The 25,239-nt window shown below is 34.7% G+C and overlaps 1 protein-coding gene across 1 annotated transcript; it reads right to left on the bottom strand.

Moving 5' to 3' along the window:
- Positions 1 to 880: 880 nt before the first annotated feature.
- Positions 881 to 15,928, bottom strand: LOC139432065 (piggyBac transposable element-derived protein 4-like). The gene is made up of 2 exons (XM_071200402.1): positions 15,897 to 15,928; positions 881 to 2,177 (listed from the first exon to the last, which is right to left on the bottom strand). Exons 1-2 carry the CDS (start codon positions 15,926 to 15,928, stop codon positions 881 to 883), a joined length of 1,329 nt encoding a protein of 442 aa, XP_071056503.1.
- Positions 15,929 to 25,239: the final 9,311 nt, after the last annotated feature.

The following is a 25,239-nucleotide window of genomic DNA, read 5'->3' as shown; positions in this document are numbered from 1 at the left end:
TCATTTAGAAGTTTGTTATTGTGATTGTTTAAATAAATATGCAACTCTTCAAGAAGGTCCATTTCTCTCGATTTCCCCACATTTAAAAGTAATTTAACATTATTCATGTTTTTGTTCATTAATATGTTAAACTGCAGATGAGGTTTTGCTTAGGTGTTCTTTAAAACGTTTTTTAAATGCTGCGTCCAGTCTGACCAATATAAATTTTATCGCAATCTGGACATTTGATTTCATAAATACCACTCAGCTCCTCTTTGTTAAATTGATGTTTATTGTTAAAAAGGTGTTTATGAATTTTGTTTTGAGAGACAAAGGCAGCGGCAAGGCCAAATTTCAACAAGTTATGTTTAACGGGGTTAACCCTAGAAGGTATACCAAAATAACACACTTGAAAACGTATACTTGGGGTCACCAGTTACCCCAGAAATTAATTTAGGAAAAATAAAATAAAATTTTTTAAACGTTTATTTAGTGAAGCCGATAGCAACTTTAAGTATTTCTCTTACAGTTTAGACAAATATCAGTACGGTGTTCGTTACATACATTGTTGGAACACATATAACATACAACTCTGCATTTTCGATCACGTGAACGAGGACATATACAGAGTTGAGTATATGTATTTGAGTTTTTTTGGCGCTGGACCAAGCTGTTCCTCTTCTGAAATATGTGTTAGTCCCAGTACTTCTCGTATTTCACTTTGCAGTTTACCGGATATCTTTTTGGAGAGCCTACTTTCCATCCAAGGTTTAGCTAGTTGCAGTCCAAGTGATTGCAAAAATTTATTTCGGGTAATTTTGCTAGCGTTACGCGACACATTATATAACACAAAGGCATTTATCGCGGCTTGATCAAGCATCCCATAGAAATATCTAAGTGGTCACCTTCTTGTTTTCCTGGATACGGTGTAGTTGTGAGCCATCTGATCGAATGTATCTACTCCACCTTTGGTGGAGTTGTAAAACTCAATAATTTCTGGTTTCTTCGAAACCTCGTTAACATTCTTGTCAGCGTGCATGGTCGAGATTAGTATGACAGATTGATTTCTTTTTGGTGTAAACGAAACCAACGTCAATTTGTCTGAGAAAGCAAATTCGGAAGTTAGTACGGGTTTATTCTTAGAAGGTAAAAAAGAAGGTGGTATTTCTCTTTTATTATGTCTTATTGTTCCCACGATTGTTAAATCTTTGCTGCTAAGCATTTCTTTGGCTAATGGAACAGACGTAAACCAGTTATCCATTGTAATGTTTCTATTTGTTCCATGAATAGATTTGGATAACTCCTTCACTAAATACATTGGAACAGATTTGTTGGTTGGATTGGTGTTTTTTCCAATGTATGGAATAGCACTTATCATGTAATATGTACGCGAATCACACATACATACAACCTTAATTCCGTATTTGTCAGGTTTAGATCCTATATATACACGAAACGGGCATTTGCCCCTAAAACCAAGTAGCTGCTCATCTATAGTTACGTAGCAGTGAGGAGAGTAACTCTTTGTACAATTTTCTATAAAATCCTCCCATATTTGCCTTATCGGTGAAAATTTGTCTTCACGATTTCTTTTTTCTTTATCGTCAAATCTTAGACAATTCAATAAGAATTTGAAACGTATTTCAGGCATAATGCATCTATATATTTGAGGTCCTTGTGAAGAAAACATTTGTTGTACAGATAGATGTGCACCTTTTCGAGCACCAGCTATGTACAAAAGGCCTAATAGGGCATTGATTTCTACATTATCTGTAGGATGTACGTATTTCGTACCTGGCTGGTATTTGACACCTTGTCTTTCTATTTCTTCATTTGTATGAGTTATAATTTCATTTAAAATTGTAGGTGTGAATAAAATAGCCCAAGCATCTATTTCTCTAATAACTACACGTGCATTCTTTATTCCAGGTACCTTTACCACGATGTTTCTTGAAGGCGTTCTGGTTTTTGCAGGTTCTCGCGAACTCCATGCAAAACCATTTTTGCCCTTCAAAATTCCATCACGTTGAAGTGGACGTTCTTCAAACTCATCATCTTCAGAAGAAGTGTCATCGATGTGTTCCGACAACTCTTCCACCTTGTCCTCGCCGTCACTTTCTGCAAAATTGTCATCCACATCGCTTTCTGAATCATTGTACCATTGTAGGACAGTTTTTTCAAAGTCCGGATCTAGAGCACTAACGGTTTTTTAGACATGTTTCACAAATATTCTATCACACGAAATTACAAATAGTATTATTTTACAATACGCAAACGTATCCTGGAGTCACTCACAACCCCAAATAATTTTTATTGAGAAAACGATAATCGGCAACGCAAGGTTCACTGCACGTGTTTATACTATTCACAGTCTACTAACCTTACCTAAACTATCAGCGCCACCAAGCGCGAAATAAGAATATAAGCGAAAAAATTCAATTCTTTTGGGGTCACACGTAACCCCGGTATACCTTCTAGGGTTAACAATAGATGGGTGGTAATGGTAATGTGAGGATAGATTAATTTAGTAATTTGTGAGTTGTGTACTTTATAGTAAATGTTTTGTAAATCTTTTATAGAAAAACCATAATTGAGTCCTACTTTTAAAATCTTCTTTATTTCAAGGTTGAGGTTGTCATTGTTTAAAGGAACGTTATAAATTCTATTGAAAAAGAAGCGAAAACTGGCAAATTTATGTTGATCACAAGAATAGGAATTTTTTGGTATTACACAATCTGTGGTAGTGGGTTTTCTAAAAACATTGAAGTTGATAATATTTTCCTCGTTTCTAGAAGCCTCCAAACCTAGGAAATTAATTTTATAATTATTTTCTTTTTCGAGGGTAAATTCTAAATCATCCACGTATCTGGCATAGAAAGCAATATCCTTATTGAAAAAATGGTTTTTATCTGAAAATGGTTCTTTTTCAAATTCATTAACATAAATATCTGAAAGAATACCTGAAATAGGTGAGCCCATAGGCAAACCGTCTTTCATTTTGTAAAATTTATTGTTAAAGGTAAAAAAGTTCTGACCACATAGAATCTCTAAAAGACCAATGAAACTATTAATTTCTAATATGTTTAATTTATTGATATCCTGTGAACTGATCAAGTATTTTTTGACGATAGATAATGTTTTATCGATTGGAACGTTAGAGTATAAATTTTTTATGTCGAAAGAAATTAGTTTACTAAGGTTTTTAATTTTGAAGTTCTTTAGTTTATTTATTAGATCCGTAGAATTTTTGATTGTGTGTGTGAAGTTGTTGTGAAAATGTTTATAAAGGAAGTTTTGGATTAGTTTAGAAATTTTATTGGTTGGAGTGTTATAATAATAATAATAATAATAACTATAAACTTTACTAGAATGGCATTTCACAAAATAACAATATAAATATAACTGGTTGGCAAGGGCGAAGTTAAGATAATCGTCTTCTCTTCGACTCAACCCTGCCATAAAAATAAACAAAATATAATAATAATAAAAAAAACAAAAAGAAAACAAAACTAAACTAGGTACAAAAAAAACTAATAATAATAGTAGCTCACCAATTAAAAATAAACGAAAGAAAAAAAAAATTTTTAGAAATAATAATATACTTGCATAAAAAGCAAAACCAAATCATCGCATTCCACGTGTCCCGCCCTGTATATGATCACACTGTTCTCCATATAAATATTTTTTGATCTTTACTTTAAACGCCGGCAAGCTCATTATCAAGCTCAATCATTTTCAATGATTGGGGTAAACTATTATAAAATGTCGGTAAGTTGTAAGAGAATAATCGCTCAAATAATGTAGTCACATGCAGCGGTGGTGTCACAATACCCTTGCTTCGAACATTTAAGCTATGGACATCAGTGCGGAATTTAATCTTATCATACAAATAAGATGGACATTTAAGCAACAGTAACTTATGAAAAAATGAAACCATATGGTATATACGACGATTAAACATATTCAGCCACCCAAGATCGATCAGCCTGTGTGAGATATTTCACCCTCGTCGAAGCCCGAAAATCATTCGGAGACATGAATTCTGAACAAGCTGAATCCTTTGTGATGTTTTTAAGTTCAGACAACTATGATATACTGTATCACAAAAGTTAAAATGACTCAGCACTAAAGAATCGCAAAGCATAACCTTTGTGCTGCGATTTAAAATATTCCTCATGCTGTATATGAGCTTCAAAGCAGCAAATGAGATTTTTGTTTTGTTCAGGATGTGCTTTTCGAACCTAAGATTCGAGTCGAGCTGTAATCCTAAATTTCTAGCACACTCCTTAAAACCAATACATTCCCCACCAATGTTTATTTTAAAATTTTCTGCAATAGAGTCTCGTGCACTCCGCCTGCCAAAGAGCATAACCACTGAATTATTTGAATTTACCCGTAACGAGTGTTTAGTGGATACATCTATCAAATTATTGATGTCCTCACTCAATTTAACTTGAGCAGTGGCCATGTAGGCAGGAACGATAGATAAATTTGGGAATCATCCGCATAAAAATGTGACTCTAAATATTTCGAAACTGTCGACAGATTAGAGGTGTAGATACAAAATAGTAGAAGCCCCAAGATAGAACCCTGTGGCACTCCTGATTTCAAGCCTCGCAGTTCAGATCTCCGAACACCCAATTTAACGGCTTGTTGTCTGTCTGACACATAACTATCAATCTTTTTAAATTTTTAATCTTTGGCAAAGGTGTTACCAAAGATTTCTTCCTACATTTTGGAAAGATTGACCTCGATAAGCATATATTAATAATATGTGTGACGTAAGGAATGATGAAGGGACAACAGTAATGTATCATCACAACTGAGAGTTCATCATATCCCACACAGCCAGATTTGATATTCAATAAATGGCCCGCTACAATATGCTCCGAGACAGGCACAAAACCAAACATTTCATTAAAGGTAGTCTTTTTCGTAGTAGTATAAGCCTGAATTAAGTCTGGATCAGCGATCATTGAGTTTACTGCAGCTTGTAAAACGTTATCATTAATAACTGCAACGTCATTCAAATGTTATGGAAGTACCCGCTCTTTTGATTTGATAACATTCAGATGCCTTAGTGATTTCCAGAGATCCCTAGAACTTTTATTTTTAAAAGATGATTCATAGTACGCCTTCTGCTCGGTCTTTATTGCGCAAGCAACATGTTTTCTAAAAGATTTGTATTCATTAAGTGCTAGATCAGTTTTAGACTTTTTGTATTTGCTGTAAAGACGATCTCTAAACTTAATCATGTCTCTAAGCAGGGGAGTAAGTCAGGGGACAGATTTTTTGCTAAGCCTCACCGTCTTTACAGGTACATGAGCATCGAATAATGCTAAAATTAAATGGTTAAAGTACCGTAATTTCACTTCAACATCATCAATTCCATACACAAGGTCAAACGGCTGCGATTGAAGATCTAACGTGAAAAAATTCAAGTTAAATGCAGAAAAATCTCTGTAAGTTCTCATCACCGGGCTCCTCCCCTCATCAGGAACACTAATGCAAAAATATATCAGTTCATGATCAGTAAGGTCATGAAGAGACTCAAGTGATAAAACAGAAACATTAACACAAGATGTAACCACAACATCGATAAGCGTCTCAGTAGCAGGTGTAATGCGAGTTGGTTCATTAACAAGCTGCAGCAAACCATAACCTTCAAGTATCTCTGAAAAACCAACTGCGTGACCATGATTGGGATTCATCAAATCAATATTAATATCTCCAGCACATATCAACTCATCACACTGTGGAATGAGCAAAGATCCAAAGTTTCATCAAACGTATCAAAAAATTCACTACAAGCCGAGCAAGGAGGCCTATACAATGCACCAATACAGTACCTGATATTTTTAAAAATGACTGAAATCCACAACTGTTCCAAATGCTCAAAACTGGGAACACCAAGTCCATGAAACTTATAATTAGTTTTAATGTATATACCAACACCACCGCCACGTTTGCTTGTAATTCTACGTTGGTGAATAAAATAATAATTTGGAACGTGACACGCTGTCAGCATAAAATCATCTGATATCCAAGTTTCAGATACTAATACAACATCAAAATTTTGTTCCAACACAAAGTCCGAAAATATAGAAAACCCCGACAGTAATGATCTGATATTCATATTGGCAAACTTAATCATAAGACAAGGCAGAACACTTTAGTAAAGCAATAAATATAACAAAGAGTAAACAGCAATAAAATGCACAATCTAAATGTACTAATTAAACTAATTAATTAAACTATTCAATTATGTAAGTACCAAGCAAGAACAAAAAAAAAATACGCTATGTTTGAGATCTAATATGAATTAACAATACGTTAAATAAAGAGTAGCATACAATCTACATGAAACAATATGAATCATAATGTATAAATAATATATCATAATATATAGGATAAAAGGTTGGTCAAACACTGACTCTTATAGTGGTCAATTATTATCAAAAAATTGAAAATCTATATGGAAAATTTAGATTTCCACTATAAGAGTCAGTGTTTGACCAACCTTTTATCCTCCAATTTTACAGATTGATTACTGCTTAAGTGTGTTCAATTACTTTTATTGTTAAAAATAAAAAAACATTTACACTTTTTATATTTTTTATTAGGCTTAACTATTTATAAAATTTAAAATCGGTTAAAAAACTCAGTGTTTGCCCTGTTTCTGTACTATAAATGACCAAAAGAAGAATCAGTAATTGACCGCATATTTAAACTGATTGTATCTTACTTTTAAAGTATAAAAGTTTTGGTCAAATACTAAACAATTTAAACGGAAAGATATAAATTTTAAAAATAGGTATTACACATTTTTCCATTTTATTAATCAAATATAAATACTTGTGAGATTATACAACAACCAATTCGTCTAGTATTTGATCGTTTGGTCAAATACTAATTTTTAATTAAATTTAGAACTACTAGTTTGACCGCCTTTATTTTCACAAATAATTAATTAAAGCGGTAATTTTTTAATATAACCAATAGAAATAGTTATTTATGTACCAAGTCGGCAAAGTGATGCTTTATCGAACGAGTCTGAGTTTGCGAGTCGAGCGAGCGAAGCGAGCGAGGCGAGTAAACAAGCGAGTTCGATAAAGACACTTTGCTGACGTGTTGCATACAACATTTTATCGCCAACCGCAAAATTTAACGATATGAAGATGATATTCTAACTTACCAATATTATGACATGTGTCAAACGATTTGTTTTGTTAATATACCTCGGGAAAGTTACACTATGTATCAAAGGTCGGTAGTATAGTGTTTGTTCACCAATAAAAAATGATTTGTAGATAAAGTTTGTTTATTAAAAATACGAGAAACGTATTAATTAATGAATAATTAAATATGAACAACAACTTCGGGAACTGAACAGTCACAGACTGTGTCATCTTCTTCTACTAAACTTACTGGTTGTAAGTATCTTCCCAGTTTTCCCCAACCATGAGATTTAGAAGTTTTTTCATATTAGCAACCATTTCTTTTGAAATTGGGTGAGATAGAGGAAGATTAAATAATTAAATTATTTTTAAATATGAATTGTTTTTCCAACATATCCTGGAAGCTTTCTATGTGGCGTTTCCCTTACGCCGTCAAGTGTCAAGGTCCACTGATGGCAGTGTAAAATGGTTTAACCAGCCATTATCACACTTGAGGTCTAGGTACAACCTGCTTTGTGAATTGCATAGTCGAATTGCATAAAACAAATAACTTACTTCATTTACGAAACACTACAAGAGCTATATATAGGAAAGCTATATCCGAAGCGAAAATTAACGCGACTAGCTCTTTTATCGAAAATTCAAGTAACAAATCTTGTGCCGCATGGAAACTGATTAATGCTCAGCGGAGGGACAGAGAGAGTCAGTGCTTGGATCTGAATCCAGATGAAGTAAATAATTATTTTGTGAACATGCCTGTAACTATTGTTCGAAACTTAACTGGAGTACGAAATGATCATACCAGTGTTTGCACTATTCCGAGTAATTTTAATATGTTTAGCTTGCAGGCAGTAACACACAATGAGGTTCGCGAAATTTTTCGCGGCCTAAAAAATAGTCCATCTAGAGATATCTTCGGCCTGTCAGTTAACTTCATAAAAAATAACATAAGCTTATATGTTCTTCCTTTATGTAAATTAATTAATACTGCATTTAAGGAGGAAATATTCCCTGACAGCCTGAAGAAAGCCTCTGTGCCGGTGTTTAAAAGTGGTAGCAAGAGCGAGGTCACTAATTATAGACCGATTAGCATCCTTCCCGTGTTCTCCAAGGTGTATGAGCGAGCGATCTATAATCGAATAATGTCTCACGTAAAAAAATATAATATATTGTATGATAATCAATTTGGATTTCAGGGGAGTAAATGTGCAATAATAAAGTTAACGAATGTTTGCATGGATACTTTCGAGAATGGCGAGTATTGTATTTCTTTGTTCTTGGACCTGTCTCGTGCCTTTGACTGTGTATCGCATACTATTCTAATACATAAATTAATAAATATATATCACTTTGATGATCTTTCTATCAGTCTCATTCACTCATATCTAAACGGGAGGACGCATGTGACAAGAGTTAATAACTCTACATCTGACTCCTTGCCGATAGTGAGAGGGGTACCACAAGGATCAATCTTGGGCCCTCTCTTATTTATGTTGTTCTTCAATGATTTTGCTTATTACATAAAAGCAGGTCTTGATAACTGTGATTGCATCCTATATGCTGATGATGCTACAGTCTTAATAAGAGGTAGAAATCGGGATGATACTGCTAGTGGGGCTGAGTTGGCTCTGTCGAGGGCGCGGAACTGGTGCCTTGCGAACGAGCTTTGTCTTAATGAAAATAAAACTGTCACACTTCCGTTCACATTGAGGCAGATTGACGCTCCTTGTCCCGATGTAACCAAGTTTTTGGGCCTCTCATCGCCGCTCCTGCGTTGCGTTTTCACGAACATAGTGTGGAGATGGGCAAACAAGTTAACCGTAATATATTTCTCCTAAGGCGGCTTGCAGTAACTGTTACGCCAAAAGCAGTAAAAAGTGCTTATTTTGCATTTGTTCATTCCATACTGTCTTACTCTATACTAGCATGGGGAGCAGCCCCTGAAGCTGCTCACATGTTCGGGCTGCAGCGCAGGGCGGTAAGAATAGTAGGGTTTAGGTTATCGTGATGATTGCAGAAATGCTTTTATTGCGCAGTCTATACTCACCATTCCATCTCTGTACATCCTTCGCTGCGTGGGATACATCTTGGAGAGCATGAACTCCTTAAGGATGCACGGTGATATTCACCCGTATGAAACGCGTGGGAGAGAAGACCTCTACCCAGACTTTGCGCGGTTATGCAAGACACAATCAGGTCCTATATACATGGGACAAAAATTGTATAATCACGTGCCACATAGTGTGAGAGCTCTTCCAGCGGACGAGTTGCTTGGGAAGTTAAAAACATTCTTGCTAAAGACGGGATTCTATTCTATACGGGAATTTCTTGAGACCTCCGTAGACCTATTTAGTGCTTGAGATTCATTTTCTCTTTTTTTGTATACTGTAATTTTGTGGTTTGTAGGGTCGTTTTATTATATTCTAATTAATTAATTGATATTTTGTTGTACTACTGATTGACGAGTGTAAAGAGTGTAAGTTTCTTATTAGCACAATAAAGAGAACAACAATCTGAAGATTAGGGATCATAAGCTGGGCAGCGGACTTTCCATTGAAATAATGTTTATATGGGATATGGAGCCTTATCTATCATTTTCAAAGAATCGTTTTTTAAATTTTATCGCTTTATGTATTTAAAGATAATGAGGAATTTTTAAGCGGGAATGTCGTTTCGAAAAATTCATGAATGAAATGGTCAGTAAACTCACGTCACTACAGTAACTAACAAGGGAAGTATCAGAACTGTCCGTCACCGATTTTGTTGATATTTTTACAGCGATAGTATGGCCAAAAATAAGGTTCACGTATTTTTTTATACGTGCTAATAAAGCCCCTGGGGCGAGTTATAAGGGTTGGAAATCGGGGCGAAATATATATATTCGCTTATAGGCTGGAAACGAAAACAGCTATCGAAATGTGGTAAATGTAAACTGATATTTATTTTCAAAGAGCTTTCCATTGATATATCACACATATATCTGAGGGCTTCAGGGGGTAAACTATAAGTAAACCCCTAGTTTTTTGGAATATTTTAAAAACTACCCTGTCGATTTTGGCTGTCGTTTAAAAATATTAATGACGTGTTTTTTCTTATTTGCCTCTGACCATCCCCTGCAAAGTTACGGGGTACGATAGATAACCCCTTTCCTTAAGAATAATGTGATAAACTGTTACACTTTTAAACAATATTTTGAAAAAAACCATTAATTAGACGTAAATTAAGATTTAGGCAGTAAAATAAACCCTATACGACATTAAGGGTTAACTACCCTAACCACCCCAAAAATAATTTTTTTTTCCGGAAAATTGTTTGTCGATTTTAGTGCAATTTACCACGATGATTTTTTTATACGTTAGGTAGTACTATTGTAAGAAGTTACAAGGGTTAGAAGTTTGGGGTAGAAAATATATTCTCGCTAATAACTTTCATACTCCTACAGAAAAAGCTTTTTTATTCTTATTCTATTTAAATAACACAAAAGTTAGAATAATTATAGAAATATTTATTAATAATGAGTTATAAAGCAACTGAAAAAAAATGGTTAAGTATCACAAATTGTATTCTACATTGTTAGTTTAGTTTTTTTTTAATTTATTTTTATTTAAAAGGGGTTTTAGGGGTTAAAATTTTAGGGGTTAAAACCGTGGAAAGCGTGGTCCAGTCGGTGTCATCGACAACACATAGCTACACAATTCAACCCATCATATCTGGAAATGGAAAGCTACTTTCTCCTCTTTTCATTGTTTTAAAAGAATCCTCTGGTACGTTTGGACCGAGGGTAATAAATACAATGTTCAAAGCAGATAACATATTCGTTTTAGCATCAAAGTCTGGTAAACTGACTTCTGCTCATATGAAAAATTGGCTACAAAATGTCTATTTCCCAAACACCGGACCCAAATCATTACTATTACTAGATTCTTGTAGACAACAGGTCAAATTCAACCCCTGGATGTATTTGGTTTTAGAATATGGGAAAATTTCATTATAAGATTTTCTGATCAAGTTATTCTCTACCAGTACGATGTCAATTTGCATCAGTGAGATAATATTTTAAAATTGCAATCCTTAACGCATAACCAGTTGTCTTTCCCACGATTTATTAATGTTTTTAAATACGCCCGGTTTGTATCTGGATATACAGCCTGATTCAAAGTAAGCGCCTTATTTTTTTTTAGCCACACTATGGGTACTACTTTCAAAATATTTGGCAGTAATATGTTTTAGGACATTCTCTACACGATGGTGATATCACATTTTCAATTGGACGAATTCTTTCAAAATGGCGACTGTCAACTTTTTTTTTTAAATGGAATGCCAAAATTTTTTTTTTATTATTGAGATCCTAAAAACATTCTTTATACGAATAGTATTTTGTTTTTCTTAAAAATTCATTTCTTTCCCCATCAAAAAGCACACATTTTAATCTAGTAGCGCATGAATGTTTTACACTCGATGTTATTTTTGTCCAAATATCAAGTAGCGCTAGACACAAAAGAAACAATCAAACTTTATTTTGTAATAAACATCTACTTATTTATTTATTTGGACAAAAATAACATCGAGTGTAAAACATTCATGCGCTACTAGATTAAAATGTTAGGGTGCTTTTTGATGGGGAAAGAAATGAATTTTTAAGAAAAACACAATACTATCGTAAAAAGAATGTTTTTAGGATCTCAATAATAAAAAAAAATTTTGGCATTCCATTTAAAAAAAAAGTTGACAGTCCAATTGAAAATGTGATATCACCATCGTGTAGAGAATGTCCTAAAACATATTACTGCCAAATATTTTGCAAGTACTACCCATAGTGTGGCTAAAAAAAAATAAGGCACTTACTCTGAATCAGGCTCTATAGAGGAAAGACCAGTACAGTTTGAAAATCCCGGGGAGGTTTGCTTTTCCAATGAAAAATCTACGTCCCCTATCTGTGGAGATATAGCTGTTATAACTTGTGCATGGTGTAAACAATCGTTGTGTTTAAAACATTTTTTCCATGATTTTCATTATTGCCAACAATAATATACACATCACGGGTGCCAGAGCCAGTTTTCATAGTTTGTTCGTGTCTCTGTCGTTCTCGCCTGAATGAACTTAAAAGGGAATCCATTTTTTTTTTGCTTCGCCTGCTTCACAATTAAGATTTTTATCAATTTTATTCCAGGCGTCCATTTTTTTAATTTTATTTTTATATTCGTTTTCAACCGGATTCCACAGGCATTCATTACTGCGGTACTCATTAATGAGTTCCAGAGCCTTAGAATTACTCCATTCCATTTTAAACTATCAGCAACTCTACTATGAACTGAAATAAAGAATTCGGCCAATCGCCACAAAACCACGTACACATTAAAACAAATTCGAACGACTTTTATGGCAAATATCCTTTGATGTTTACCAGTTTACCGCCTCGCAAGCGAACTGCAACGAATGTGAACAAACACTTTCAAACGCGTTCGTTGATACGTACACATCAACCGAAAGAATTCGTTCTCGACCGTTCATTCGCCTTCGTTCGCTGTATGTGTACGCGCCTTAACGTATAAAAAAATCATCGTGGGAAATTGCACCAAAAACGACAAAATTTTCGCAAAAAAAAAATATTTTTGGGGTGGTTAGGGTAGTTAACCCCAGCCACCCCTTAATGTCATATAGGGTTTACTTTACTGCGTAAATCTTAATTTACAACTAATTTATGGTTTTCTTCAAAATATTGTTCAAAAGTGTTACAGTTTATCACATTATTCTTAAGGAAAGGGGTTATCTATCATACCCCGTAATTTTGCAGGGGATGGTCAGAGGCAAATAAGAAAAAACACGTCATTAATATTTTTAAACGTACTATAAGGACACATAATATCGCCAAAATCGACAGGGTAGTTTTTAAAATATTCCAAAAAACTAGGGGTAGTTTACCACCTGAAGCCCTCAGATATATGTGTGATATATCAATGGAAAGCTCTTTGATAATGAATATCAGTTTACATTTACCACATTTCGATAGCTATTTTCGTTCTCAGAATATAAGCGAATATATATATTTCGCCCCGATTTCCAACCCTTATAACTCGTCCCAGGGGCTTTATTAGCACGTATACAAAAATACGTAAAGCTTATTTTTGGCCATACTATCGCTGTACCAAATTTCAACAAAATCGGTGAGGGACAGTTCTGATACTTCCCTTGTAAGTGGCATTTAATATTTTATCTACAACTATTGAATTATCTATTCGTTATACATTTGATTTTTGACGGGTAATGACACCCATTACTCATGACTGACAAAGTGTTGAATAATGAAGCCATTATTCCACAGTTCTGACACGGCCTACTAATCAAAAAAATAAAATATTAACAGAAATGACAGCTTTCTTATATTGAGGTTATGTCTGAAATGTCTATCAAGTTTTTTTTTTCCTTTTTTTGATTTTTTTTTTCAAAATTAAATAGTTGTAGATAAAGTATAGTATTCAACTTGCGTATAATGGATGTTACCCACTCAGATTACTTCGTCTTCATGGGTGACAGCCGCCATTATACGCTTGTTGAATAATATACTATTCCTCGCCTACTATAATTAAAATTTTGAATATTAATCTTTAATATTTTAGAATTAAAAAATAACGCTTATTTTCCCCAAATACACCATGCGTGCATTACATCATTGGAAAGCTAAAAATATGCTCTTTTCAGTAACACCATAATTTACTATAGTTTGTATTTAAAAAACTACAACTTTGTCTTGTATCTCAAAAATCATCAAATATTTTTAAAATTTTTCAACGGCAGTATATTCTACTTAAAAAATGTCTTAAGAACGTATCAACTCCATTTCTCTAATTTCAAAAATAAACGAAATATGAGCATTTTTAAAAATCATCAAAATTTGACTTTTTGGCTATAACTTAAAAACAAAAGAAGATAGAGGTTTGGTGTTTGCGGGATTGGGTCAGTCTCGAAAAAAGAGACCGGGACATGGCACCTACTTTTTTCGTATCTCTTATAGTTTCTGAGATAGCCTATAATAACACCCAAATTTGCACACCTTGTACACAAGTTCATGGGTTGCAGTTTATTCCATAGATTCTCTGGCATTTACTTTTTTTAAAGACCGCGAAGACATTTATTACATCGACACAATATCCGTCTAAATTTTGTTTTCAGATCAGGTAAAGAATTCGTCTAAATTTTTACCTTTTATAAAACCACTTAAAGAAATCCGTTTTATTCTGTTGCCCCACAATTGTAACAACAATCATTGGATATTAATTATATTAGATTTAAGACATAATAGAAAAATAACTTTTTCCTTGCTTTTTTATTAAACTTCCTCGATACCGGTTTCGACTAAACAGTCATCCTCAGCCGAATCTACATATATGTTAAAAAATATTTTACATAAAAAACTTATTTCTATAATTAATACACTTATGGTCAAATAAATCTAATTATGAAACATTGAGAACACCATCATCATTATGAAATAAATCATGCATAAAAATTTTAGTGAATGGAAGGTATATTAGCTTTCTCAAAAAATATATCAAAGAATCAAATCCAAAGAAGAGGGATTCAAAATCCAAAATGGGGTTATGTTATGTTGTGTGAGAGAAGTAAAATTAAAACCAATTACGTGATGAAGTAAAAAGATAAAAACACTTTAATAAACAGATGTTAACAGATTAAAAATGAAAACTTAAACCAAACGGACATGACATGATAACAAAACGATAAGACGATGACATATGAAATTGGTGAAGAAAATACGGAAGACGGAGGATGGAGTATGCGCGATAAAAATAAAACTGACATGCATATCAGATAGCGGGAATATATAAAATTGTGTATATTTATAAATTTTGGAGTAACGTTCTCCAAAATTGATAGCTGCTGATTACAGAGCTTATCTGAGTTCCATTCAGGCAGATGTGTTGGGGAAACCAAAGAAGATATGGTCGTTTGTTAATGGCAAAAGAGGTTCCTCATCTGGCATGCCAGCCTCAATGACTTCCTTTGATGGAACCATAGTTGACTCATGTTCTGCGATCTCTTGTGCTTTCTCGGATTACTTCTCGTCTGTTTTTGTAGATGGCACAATCGACAGCTCAGTGATTGCCCATGGCTCTGGGGTTTTGCCGTGGTTTTCCGCTAATGCAATTCATAACGTTCTGTTGCATCTTGACCAGTCGTTTAGTCCTGGCCCGGATGGTATTCCATCTTTATTCTTAAAAGAGTTTGCTACTGAGCAGTCAATGCCACTGTTTCGTATTTTTTCGAAGTCCTTACTTGAAGGTGTTTTCCCAAGTATGTGGAAAACGGCTTTCGTTATTCCAATATTTAAATCCGGTGTTAAACAGTTGGTATCCAATTACCGTCCTATTTCTATCCTTTCAGCTATCCCCAAGGTATTTGAAAAAATTGTCCACGAATATCTTAGTCTGTCTATTTCTCACTCTATAATCAATGAACAACATGGTTTTCTGTCTGGGCGATCGGTGGAGTCTAATCTGTTGTCTTATGTAAACTTTATTCATTCTGCTTTAAACGAGGATATTCAGATTGACACAATCTACACCGATTACTCCAAAGCCTTCGACAAAATCGATCATACTATTCTTGTACAGAAACTTTTCTCCTTTGATATTCCAGATGGTCTTGTTCACTGGATTATGTCGTATTTATCTAACCGAAGTCAAGCAGTTAGGATTGGTAGCTTTATATCTGGCTACAAACCTATCACATCCGGTGTGTCTCAGGGCAGTCATCTTGGACCCTTACTATTCGTAATGTACATAAATGATATTTCTTCGTGTTTATATTTTCTAAGTTTCTACTCTATGCCGACGATAATAAAATATTCACAAGGATCGGGTCTAATCTGGACTGCCTTAGACTACAGGAGGATCTTGACCGCCTGCATGAGTACTGTCGCCTCAACAAACTGCACCTAAATTATGACAAATGCCAAAAAATTACATTTACTAGGAAACGTTATCCTCTTAACTTTCCTTACAACTTTAACGGTGCTGCTATCCCGCCCACTTATAAAGTAAACATCTTAGCATCATATTGGATTCCAAGTTGCGATTTCATCAGTAAGGTCAGTAAGAATTTCACTTCAATTTTTTGTGTATAAAAACCCTTTATTTGGCATTTGTCAACAGTGTGCTTTGTTATGGTTCCGTAATATGGAACCCCATGTATGCGGTGTATCGTGGTCGTATTGAAGCTATTCAGCGACGCTTTGTACGTTATTTGGCACATAAATTTCATCTTCCTTACTGCGATTACGATAGGCGTTGCGTGGTCTTCAACTTGTTGTCACTGCAGCAGCGTCGAATTGTTGCTGACTTGATCTTTCTCTTCAAGCTTGTTAATGGCATGCTGCATACCTCCGATCTTCTGCCTGAGTTGAGTTTCAATGTACCGCAACGGGTTATACGTTTCAACGCTACATTTCGTCTTGATAGATCTAACACCAACCTTTACCAAAGCTCTCCATTAGTTCGAATACTTAATTCCTATAACCAAGGCTTCAACCATGTACCTCTCTTTGACGTTTCCTTACGCTCTTTTAGAAAATATGTACTAACTAATGTATAGCGGATGTTTTGTTGATCGCTTTATCGTTGTATTTATTTTAGTTTATATCACAATTTTTTTTATATTAATTTTCGATATTATGAGGATGCTTTGTTGGGGATATTCTCCCCGTATGCATCCCGAATATGTAATAAATAAATAAATAAATGACTTTTGTAATGCCGCTGATGTAGATCAGCTAAATCGCTTAGTTTTTAAAGAAATTGACGAAAATGTGACTTTACCGGATAACGATTTCAAAGAATCAGATGATTCAGAAACTGAAGATAACATTGAACAGAGACCTGTTGACTCTGATACGGATCATGACATGGACGATGATGATGAAAATGAGGATGATGAAGATCAAGAAGCTGGTTATTATATCGGTAAGTAAACGTAGTTTCTTTGGATAAATGATTCGTTGCAAAGATAAACTTTTGGTAGGTAAAGATGGAACACAATGGAAAACGACAACAAATTTGTCCGCGATCGAGATTGCAACCCCACTGACATTATTGAAATTGAAGCTTTACTGGGGTTGTTATACTTGGCAGGAGTTTTTCGAGGCGGTCACCAAAATATTTGTTATTTTTGGGCAACTGATGGCTTAGGACTCGACATCTTTAGAATGGTTATGTCAATTTCACGATTGCGTTTCCTTATGCAATGCATCCGATTTGATGACCGATCTACACGACAAAGAAGGTGTGAAACTGACAAGTTAGCGTAGGTTCGTGAAATATTTGTTTTATTTATTGAGAACAGCAAATTACATTACAATTTAGGCGAAAACGTCACTATTGATGAGATGCTTCCAGCATTTCGTGGTCATTGTGGTTTCCGGCAATATATATCGTCAAAGCCAACAAAATATGGTATAAAAATCTTTTGTCTTGCTGACGCAAAACTTTTTTATACAGCCAACATGGAGATCTATTGCGGCCAACAACCTGACGGACCTTACAAAAAAAGTAATTCTGCGGAAGATATTATCATGCGAATTTCAGAGTCAATTTATGGAAGCGGAAGAAACATTACCGCAGACAATTGATTTACAAGTTTGAAACTTGTAAAAGTTTTGGAAAAGAAGAAAATATCATACGTTGGAACTGTCCGAAAAAACAAGAGAGAATTACCACCAAGTTTTGCTTTGCCAAAACGTAGAGCACAGTATGACAGCATTTTCGGTTACACAAGAAACGAAACCCTTGTCTCCTACGCACCAAAGAAGGGTAAGACTATTGTATTGCTATCCAGCTTGCATACGTCAAACAATGAAGTGGCAACTAATAGACAACGGAAACCGGAAATTATCAAATACTATAATAGTACAAAATCTGGAGTAGATGTAGTGGACAAATTGTGCTACGTACAACGTTGCTAGAGCAACAAAAATTGAGCTGTTTTCTGCTATGGGACTGATAGTCTCAGTACGTGTATTGGCGTTACATATAAGCAATAATTTTTGAGTTATGACACAAACTTGTAATTTTTCTAATGGAAACCATAGTTGACCATGACTTTATAAATAAGGCCTTTTCTCAACGATTCTAACGATATACCACTTGACATAGATATTTGTATTAATAAATAAATTATAGCCGTTTATTCTTTTAATTGGAAAACTCTTCAGGTAGTATGCTATGGAAACAATTGATAGATACGTTTGCAAACGTAAGTTTCCATGATTTCGTATCGCTAGCTTAATAAGTGGTGGTCTCCCGTCGCGTTGAAACCATTTAAACAAATGACGTGTCTGCAGGAGCAATCCATCCAACATATTACTGAACTCGTTCTGTAGAAAGTGAAGATAACGATCTCCGTTTAATGTATCATAAAAAAATGTACGGACCAAGAATTCTTGTACAAATGACACCGCACCAAACATTAAATCCAAACTTAACTTGAGGTCTCCTCTCTTAGTATGGATTTGAATATTTTAGAATTGGGTGTTTTCGAATAAACTGGATCTAATGTTATATTAATTTTTCTTATTAAATTTTTAATGATATGAATTGGGAATTTATTGTACTTTGCTAACTCAAAAGGATGGTTAAATTCCTTTGTTCGGTTATAAAGGGTATTTAAACCATCACTCCCCTAGCTTTTTCTACTAAAAAATCTTTGCTTCTTATAATATTGCCCTTTCTTTTTCCAATAATAGTTCAAGTGATAAATTATTGTCTAATTACCATTTTAATGATTACAACATTGAGAATGAGACTGGAATTTATTTGATCAGTTGCTCTAATTGTAACGCTATACAATATGTCCCCGGATCGAGTTACAAAGAGGAAAAAGAATTTTATTACTGATTTTTCAAACTTATCTCAGCATAAATAATTCGTCGGATATGTTCAAACTACTAAATCTCACGAATGTTATACTCTAACTATAGAAGTTAACAAATTATTCCCATTTTTTATGTAATGTTTTTTAAGTATATGGTGTTCTCAATGTTTCATAATTAGATTTATTTGACCGTAAGTGTATTAATTATAGAAATAAGTTTTATGTAAAATATTTTTTAACATATATGTAGATTCGGCTGAGGATGACTGTTTAGTCGAAACCGGTACCGAGGAAATTTAATAAAAAAGCAAGAAAGAAGTTATTTTTCTTTTATTTCTTAATTATATATAAATCTTGCAACATGGATTCTATCACATATATTAGATTTGACTACTAACTCTATTTGTATTTTGAATCCTGGTAAATTATAAAAAGGTTAAAAGACTATTTTCCACTAGAGACCGTCTACACCTACACGAAGACAAACTAAATGCTAGGAAGTGGAAACTAACAATAATAGCATATCCTACCCAAGAGACTGGGGATTCAATCAATTGTGGAGTCTATGTTATATGGTACATGATGGTTTTACAAAAAAATGAGACACTACAATATTTATAAACATCATTATTACAAAGTAATTTTAATCCTGACCTTTTCAGAATTTCTTTACAAAATGTTTTATTACTGTCATCTCACGTTATGTATTGTAAATGTTTTAAAAGTAGTATAGGATCAGAAGAAAATTTTGTAGGCTGCAACTTATGTAACAGATGGTTACATATAGATCGTTGCTCGAACATAGCTAATGTAATTTCTATAGATACCATTAAAGTTGGCAACTTTGTTTATAGTTGCCCATCATGTCAACACTATAAAGCAGGTTTATTCAACACATCAAGTACAATTAAAAATGTTGCGTTGGAATATGTCTCTAAAATATTTTGTTATTCATTATAAAAACGAGTTACAAGAAATATACAATACAAGAGATACAAACGATTTTTGTGAGCGGTACCGTTCTGTTGATAAACCAGAGTACCATTTGAAATGGGATATGTTAACTCCGTTTATATCATTTAGTGCAACAGTCTATAATGTCAACAACCAATATAGCAGACAAAGCATTTGTGAAATATGTTCTTCTAGGATTTCTGAATTTAAAAATTATACGTAAATATTACGGAATGAACAACGAAGCAAGCTTGTTTGAGCAATATAAAACGCTTTATATTACGGAAACGTATCATGTTTATCCAGATCACTACACATTAGATCAAATTCAGTTTTAATTACAATTATTTATATATACAATTATTATTACACACCCCTTTTATCAACATAATTTCCGCGTGTCTCATAGATAATATATGTTATTCGAAACGTTATTTTCGATCTTTCGACTGAATTTGGAAATGTCACAAAATTTTTGGACAAAGTTATGAATTTGTTACGCATTTCGGGGGTGATTTCGACCCTTTATCCTCTGAATTTTCGGGTGGTGCTTAAATATGTTATTCGAAATAGTGATTTTGATATTTGGAGTGAACTTAATGGATCATCAAGCTTTTTCAATACAAATATGAATTTTTCACATATTAAGAGGGTCCGTTGTGAAAATGTGAATTTCATTTCTGAATCCGTTGCTAACTTCAACGACATCACTTGATATATTTAATTTATCTAAGATATTCGCGTAATGCGCTCCAATCTTCCCAACATCAGTTTTGATATTGACTGCATGATTAATATTTTTTGTTATATAAATTGATTCCAAATTTTTTCTTGTCATGGTATTATTATTTGTAATAAGTATTTTGGGGTTTTCAAAGACAAACTTATGGTTTAATAATACAGCATGATGATACAATGCTGTTTTATTATTAATTTTAATCTGTTTTGAATCGTATTGATGTTGAATTCGCTTTTTTAGGTGTTGTTTTGATTCTCCAATATACACTTTATCACAGTTGGTACAATTTTATTTGTAAACGGTATCGATTTTATCTATCGTTTTAATTCTGTCTTTCATATTTGAAATCAATGTGTTAATTTTATTGTCATTATATTTTGCAAATTTAATTTCTTCAAAATCATAATCTCTAAATACTGAACTTATTTTATTCGTTAATGACGGCATGTATTTAATCTTACAAAACTTGGACAAATTTGTTACTTTACTTGTTTCATCATTTATATTTCTACTATCTCGTTCAATCTCATTCTTTTGATTATGTTTACCGAAATATTTTGTAATTAATGATTGGACTTCTATTTTTTCTTTTGTTTTACTTCTCAAAAAATATTCTCTATTACATTGTTCTGTGGGTTTCGATATATTATGTTAGTAGTTGTATTTTTATCTTGTTTATCATAGAATTTATAATTCTATACCAAGCATTATTAATTAATCTTTTAGGGTAGAAGTTTTCTAATAAAATATTATATAACTGTTTTTTTATTTCACTTAAGAAGGCATTATCTGTAACTGAGATAGCTCTCTTTATGTAATTGTTCATGGTATTAATAATTTGAGACCTTGGGTGGTCGCTATGAAAATTTAACAATCTATTGCTAGCAATTTCTTTTTTGTCTTTGTTTGACCAAGTTGTCGTCTGCTGCTATCGCATCAATGTGTGATTATGAGTCCAACAACGGCGCGGAAATATTTAAAGAAGAATAAATATCACCCATATAAAATTAAAATGCTTCATGAATTAACAGAAGACAACCCTGGAAGAAGAACAGAATTTTGTGAGCTAATGACAAATATAGTTGAACGAAATCCATTATACTTGAAACATATTTGTTTCAGTGATTTTTTTATTTTTTATTTAAATGGGGCAAACAGGGTTAACCCCCAGCGAAGCGTCCACTAAACAAATTAATGACGGATTGCCGGACTTAATTGTAGATTAATGATTTAAGAAAAAAAAACAAAATAAAACAAAACAAGAAAAAAAAATATAGTACTAACAAGAAAAATTAATTCTAATGACCCGAGACATTAACGCCCACGTCGCGCAAAAACCGCCTAACCGCAGTCAGTGAGGTGTTCAACATATCAATATTTCCACAGTGAGAGTGAAATGAAAGCATTAATCTCTGAAGAGCTGAATTGAAATAGGCATTTGTATTCGAACGATCAAGTCTAAACATCAGACCATCCCTAGTCCGGTAGGGAGGAACGTAAAAACGTAACCCACCAACCAATTAAGGCGAATTAATGAAGCCATTGCAAAGTTTAAAAATAAACAGTAAATCGTAACACAGTCTCCTCTGTTGCAGTGTCTGAAAACCCAGCACCTTGCAACGCATAAAGTAATCGCAATAAGGTAAATTTGTTTTATAAGATAGCTACCGCAAAAAGCGACGTTGAACTGATTCGATACCGTTAATGTAAACGTGGTATTGGGGATTCCAGACGGTGGAGGCATAGCTAAGTACACTGTTCACGTGCGTTAAATACAGCAATCTGATGCAATTAATATTTGTGAAAGGGCGGCAGGTTCGAATCACGAAACCCAACCTCTTCACAGCTTTGGAAATAATGGATTCTACATGTAAATTAAACGATAATTTCTTATCAAGAGTAACCCCCAGATCGCTGATGCGATCAACCGATTGAATGTCCGCACCACCCAGCCTGTAGAGAAAATTCAGAGGGTAGCGATTGCGAGTGAAAGTAATTTTATAACATTTATCGTAGTTTAGGAAGAGGTTGTTATCAGCGCAATATTTGTGGAACCGGTCCAGATCTGCCTGAAGTTTAATACAGTCGGAGTTAGATGATAAATCCAAAAAAATTTTGCAATCGTCAGCATAAAGCAGAAATTTAGAATGTTCGAAACATGCCAGAACATCAATGCAACACAAGAACAATGGGGTCGAGGTGGCTTCCTTGGGGAACCCCAGAAGTGACCCGTTGATAAGCAGACACACAATTGCCAATTCGAATAGCCTGGTAACGGTCACTGACGTAGGAATCCAACCACGCTAAAAGACCCGGAGGAATGTCAAGCAGTGAACTTTCTTATTAAGATGTTGTGATCGATTTTATCGAAGGCTTTACTAAAATCGGTGTAGATAGCGTCCACCTGGCAAAATCGGTCGAAAGCACAATGAATAAAATTGGTTATAGGTTATTAAATTGGTCTCAACCGATCTACCAGGCAGAAAGTCATGCTGCTCAACGATCATGAAGGGCTTCAGAATATATAACAATTTAGGGTAAATAATTTTTTCAAAAATTTTTGAAGATACAGACAAACATGAAAAAGGGCGATACTGGGATACGTCGCAACGGTTACCAGACTTGAATACAGGGAATACAAATGCTCTCCGCCATTCACTAGGGAATGCACCGGAGCGTAAGGATAAGGAGAATAAAAGAAATAGGGGCTTTGCTAAACCGGTAGCACAGTTTTTAATAAAACAACCAGTCAGTTTATCCGGAATAGCTCCAGCCTTCGCATCTACTTCATTAAAAACACGCAAAACACCCTCCTCACCAAACCAGGGCGCAAAACCCCCAATGGGCACAACAAAGGGACTAAGGAACGGAGGGGTTACCATAAAAAAACAGAATTAAAATACAGGGCGAATAAAGAACAAATATCCTAAGAATTATCGGCATGAACACCACGGAACTTCATGCTAGCTGGAATACCGGCGCATTCGCCCCTCCGATATTTAACGAAGGACCACAAGCGATCCGGACACTCAATCAGCTGAGATTGAATTGACTTAATGCAGTTATCGTAATCCGATTTAATGAAGGTTTTGGTACGGTGACGTAAAATCGTGAATGTAAGATAATCACCCCTATCACCAGGTCGGAAATCTGCGTTTAGGTAGCTGCCGATGCGGAACGTGAGCATCAATAAGGTCGTAAATGGTACTATAAAATACATTAACTGCATCATCTACACTACGACCCACCAGTCGATCAGACCAGTTAAGATCTAGAAGGACGTTGTTAAATGCCTCGTAATCGCGCAATTCCTTGGGTCGAGCGCCGATAATAAGAAACTCGACAGCGGGGTGATGGCGATCCAGGCCGACGAGAGGATCTGGACACGATTTAACTTCCTGTATGCAGGTTGTGCTATTAAGAATCAGATCTAAAATTTTGAGATTATCATTACTAATATCATTAAATTGCAATAAATTACAATATCGATACGTTGCCAAAAACTCTCCGGAGCGTAGATCACCAGATGGTACCAAATACCCATCGTCCGAACGTTACCATACGATATTGGGTAAATTAAAATCACCAACAATTAAGATTAAATTATTAGGGTACGCATCGCGAATCGATGACACTTTACGTAAAAAGACCGAAATAGATTCCGGATCCCCGGGGGGCAAGTAGACACAGCAAACAAAAACACGACCAATCGCGCACTCAACGCTCACCCACACATCTTCCGCGTCGGAGTTAAAACAGGAGCCGGCGACGATCGAAGACATTTTCTTACTTCAATCAGAACACCGCCATCGTCCGTCTTGCGTGACATCGTCGAACATCTATCTCGCCGAAAGAGTGTATAGTTCGAACAGAAAAACTTACCATCCGCAATCGACGGATTAAGAGAAGTTTCGGTAAGGCAGATGATATCGTGGCCAAGAGTAGAGGAGTTAATGAGTGATGTTGCAGTCTCTGACCGCAAACCATTTACATTCTGATAATAAGCTGTGATAGCCATTGAAAAAACAAAAATCCGCAAAACCACTAGTTTCGAGCGCTACACCGTAAAGAAACGGAGCTACAGTTTATTTAGATCGCGCAGTGATCGGATGATCACAGCATGAGATCGCTCGGACTTACGCACTCGAATAACGTCACCCTTGAACCACACAAATTTGTACTGTTTCTCCGCCGCCACCAATTTTACCTCGCGAAGAAGTTTAGCATTTTCCGAAGTTAAATGCTGGTTAACATAAATACCGCTCCCCAAACTCGCCATCGCAATACCCCTCAACGCTTTTGAACCATCAGCGCCATCCGAACCAACACGTTGTTTAATTTTTGCAGCCCCGAAGAAACGATCACGAATCATTCTCGACAAGAACCTGACAACAATTATTGGGCTAACGATCTTTAGATTAAGTAGAGTTGTGGGCCGGAGTGCCTCCAGCAGGAAGACGGTGAACGGCATCAATATCACTGGAAGAAATCGGAGAGCCGGCGGCA

Source organism: Onthophagus taurus, chromosome 11 (genome assembly GCF_036711975.1).
Source record: "Onthophagus taurus isolate NC chromosome 11, IU_Otau_3.0, whole genome shotgun sequence".
NCBI lineage: Eukaryota > Metazoa > Arthropoda > Insecta > Coleoptera > Scarabaeidae > Onthophagus > Onthophagus taurus.
Note: the sequence above shows the minus strand (reverse complement) of the source record. Positions and strands in the feature narration are given on the sequence as shown.